Below are 3740 nucleotides of genomic sequence, written 5' to 3'. Positions count from 1 at the left end.
TCCTCCCGATCTCTTTCCGTGCTTTTGCATAGCTCGGAAGAGGCAGTCGATTCTTTCATCTCCAGTGCATCCTCTGAACTTGATTCAGTTGCTTACACTGGTCGTGTCGTCTCGTCGAGTCAACGGTCTAATCTGCAACGAAACGGAGGTTCGACTGAATCGAAAGCTTCTCGGCAACAGCTATCTTTGTTAGAGGAAGCATCTACCTGCTCTCAACCTGCACCGTCGAAGCGCTTGCGAGCCCACCCTCCTTCCAGCCCTAGTACCTTTTCTACAGACGCTGATATGGTTGTGGCAAGCACTGAAGATTCCAACTGGTTTCAGAATTCTTCTGAATCCTACGTAAACAATCCAAAAATCGGAACTTTTCCGGTGGCCCCAACTGTTTTGTCGACTCCGTGTGTTGACGTCAACAATCAAGAAATTGGAAATTATCCGGCCACACCAGCTGTTTTGCCGGCCCCATGTGTTGACGACAATTTTACTGGAACCACCGCTACTGCTGATGTTCATCCATCACCCGATCTGGGTATGGATATTGCACCAACCTATCGCCAGCCGGGGTTTGGACCTTCCTCCGGCTCTCGCAATCGACGGGATCCTCCTCAAGACCATACCTATGCAACTGCTACGTCCTCGAAGAAAATCCCACCCACCAACATCGAACTCTGGCGCCGGGAATGGTATACTGCCCATCAGCGCCGTGATAGCCCTCAGCCCGAAGAATTAATTCTAAAGGCCCTGCAAGCTACGCCACAGAAGCGTCGTGCGCTTATTCCTTCTTCGTTGTGTGCCACTGAAGGCTCTCGAGAATTCTGGATTCCAGCCCCTGGCCTGACGCAAGCGTTTCCACTGGCAGTGATCATGGACTCCCTTTTCACGTCATCCGAGCCGGCCTGGATCGAAGCAAGACCATTTCTTTTTGGTTTTGCCTTGGTGCGTGGTAAAGGAATCCGATTTTTTTCCAACAATTTGGAAGTCGGTACCACCTTGCGCAACTTGGAGATGAACATCTGCGGCTATGACCATGTTATTCATGCTCCCTCTCTGGTTGGGCAATTTTACTGGATTCAACTTCGTGCTCCTTCCACGGTGAGCCCCTTGGCTGTTTTTGATTTTTTTCAAGACCATGGCTGCTCTCCGGTGCTTGTATTCCCCACCCACTCCGTTGGTTCACTCCAATCCAACTCGTTGAAAGTCATTTTCAACTCCAACCGTGTGCCTGCTTTTCTTTGGTAGCAAAAGAATACCGATGAGCCTCTCCGGGAAATCTTTTTCCTTGAAGACCAGCCTCCGACTTTCGTTGTTCACAAGATCTCAGCGCTGAATGACTTTGTACCTCCCAGTATCAAGGGCAAACGACGCAAAGTTCCAGTGCAGCAACCTCAAGCCGATCATCCGACTTCGCATGCAACGGCCAACCATCCGACTTCACATGCAACGGCCAACCTTCCGACTGCACCAGCAACAAGTTCCATTCCGGAACCTGTATCGCCTGCTTCTTTACCTACGCTTAAAGACTCTCCGTCCATTTGGCACAAGAAACTCAAATCCCGCGTTTTTGAAGTTCCATTCCATCGGAAGAATTCGAAGCTGTGGAAGTCAAGGCCAAGACAAAGCTTAACGCCTCTACGTCCACGCGCAACTGGGAAGTCCCTCTGTCGAACCGCTACGAAATTTTGACCTTGGATCTGGACTCCAACATCCCCGATTTCGATCTCAAGGTCTTTCTTTCGCCCACGACACTTGGAATTAGCCCAACGGTCTCCAAACCCAACTCCAAGCTCTTGTTGAAGAAACTGGCAAGCCAATTTCATGTCGACAATATTTCCAAGGAAGATCTTACCTCGCTGGTCTCTGAATTTTGCGTCCAAACTCTGGAAGAAATGCAATATGGCGATAATTTTCTCCAAACCCTCCAAGCGCAACCGACCTATTTCCGGTCTGTGCTTGACCGTCCTGGCCTGGAAGACTTCTGGATCAACAAAGCTACTAGCCATGCTTTATGCCGCTTGCTCAGCAACACCAAGCCAGCAGCATTCAAGATCGACGGTCGCAACCTACCTATTGCTCAAGTCCTGGATGACTTTTGCAGCTTATTCGAGGACGAATTGGGTGACAGGCTCTCCCCAGGTGCCGCGCTGGATCGACTGTGTTCCCAAGAAACCCCCGATTTTTCCGCTCAAAATCACATTCAGCTGGCGTTATGGGACCTTTTTGCAATGATTTCGGCTCCGTCAATTTACTTTGACCCATCCAAAATGACCCATGCGTCGCAGCCAAGCCTCTTGGTGTCTCTTGAGTGCTCGAAGCTCCTGCTATGGTCGGATGACACCCTCGCGGAATGGGTTAACTCGGAGCTGGGGAAAATCATGATCTCATCTGCCACTATGAGACCATTCAGTGCTGCCTTCCAAGCACTCACATCAACCAATGTCTGCTCCAGCCCATAATTGGTCGCTCAATGGTTTATCCATCAATGCCAATGGTCTTGCGAACAGTACACCCCACGATTATTTTCCCCTTCGCCGCTACGATTTTATTGCCCTCCAAGAAACACACATTTCCTCCAAGGACATGTTGCGCATGGCTTCTCTCAATTGGCTCAAGACTGATGCCCAAGGCTCCAGCTTTTGGTCCAATTCCAGTTGCAACACGTTTGAGCGAAGAAATGGCTGTGCCCTACTTTTCTCAAAGTCTTCCCCCGTTTAACATCTCACGGATGTTACTCCATTGGACCTGCCCGAGATTGCCCCAAAACCGTTATCTCGTGGTCAAAGGGAACTTGGATGGCATCGTGCTATACATCCACGTGCTTTACGCCCTCACTGGAGATGACCCGCAAAAGGCTGAATTTTTCACTGCCCTGCCAACGGACTTCGTCGGGAACTCTCGCCACATTATTTGTGGCGATTTCAACCTCGCTTTGAACCCAACTCTCGACAAGGTCGTCCATTCCCATCGATGGCCAACCGGCCTTGACGCTTTAGAGCGCTGGATGTCCTCACTGGGCGTGGTCGACTCCTGGAGACTGCTCAACCCCGACTCCCGAGTCTATTCCAACCCTACTCATTCCAACAGCATCGACTATGTTTTTCTTTCGGGCGTTTTTCATCAAGAAAACCTTCAGTCGATCCGATACCACGTGGACAAATACCAAGTATTTTTCCACAATGATCATGCCCCTATCGCTTTTTCCTTGGCCGCCAACTCATACAAGCCCAAGAAAAAAGCACCATGGCGCTGCCCACCCTGGGTACTTCAGCTGCCGGAGATCCGACAACATCTCAACTACACCTTGAAGTGCACTGTAGCCGGACTATTGCCACAGGGTACTCCGGGCTTCAACCCTGCCAAGGTTATGGACGACCATCTTTTTCACGACAAGATGTACCTCCAGTCTATCGTGACTACACACCATGATCAAGACCGGAAGGAGTGTGATCGTCTGCGTCTCCGCGTTGCTGAAATTTCCACAGCACTGGAAGCTCAACCAAGCAGCGAGTTATCCAGTCAGCTGGAAGCCGCTCAGCTTCACCTCCAAGATACGCTTCGAAGAATCAAGGATCGAAATGAGTTAGACTTATTTCGCGAACAAATCAAGTCCCAAGAAAAATGCTCAAGCGCCTTTTTCAAGCCACCAGTCCCTCGGCAGCAGGCTTGCACCTTTCCAGTCAAGGACTCTGAAGACTGGGACTTAAAATCTTCAGCGTGTAGACGTTACTGGGCGAAAATATTCC

General features: G+C 50.2%; 1 protein-coding gene across 1 annotated transcript; it reads left to right on the top strand.

The window, feature by feature from the left end:
• Positions 1–531: 531 nt before the first annotated feature.
• Positions 532–2453, top strand: H257_11524 (hypothetical protein; the record flags this gene model as incomplete). The annotated part of the gene is made up of 3 exons (XM_009838498.1): positions 532–1092; positions 1240–1557; positions 1608–2453. The coding sequence occupies 3 exons, from the start codon at positions 532–534 to the stop codon at positions 2451–2453; spliced, it is 1725 nt and encodes a 574-aa protein (XP_009836800.1).
• Positions 2454–3740: the final 1287 nt, after the last annotated feature.

The sequence above is a fragment of the Aphanomyces astaci genome (genome assembly GCF_000520075.1).
Source record: "Aphanomyces astaci strain APO3 unplaced genomic scaffold supercont1.34, whole genome shotgun sequence".
Lineage (NCBI taxonomy): Eukaryota > Oomycota > Saprolegniomycetes > Saprolegniales > Verrucalvaceae > Aphanomyces > Aphanomyces astaci.
This window is presented reverse-complemented; position numbering and strand designations above follow the sequence as displayed.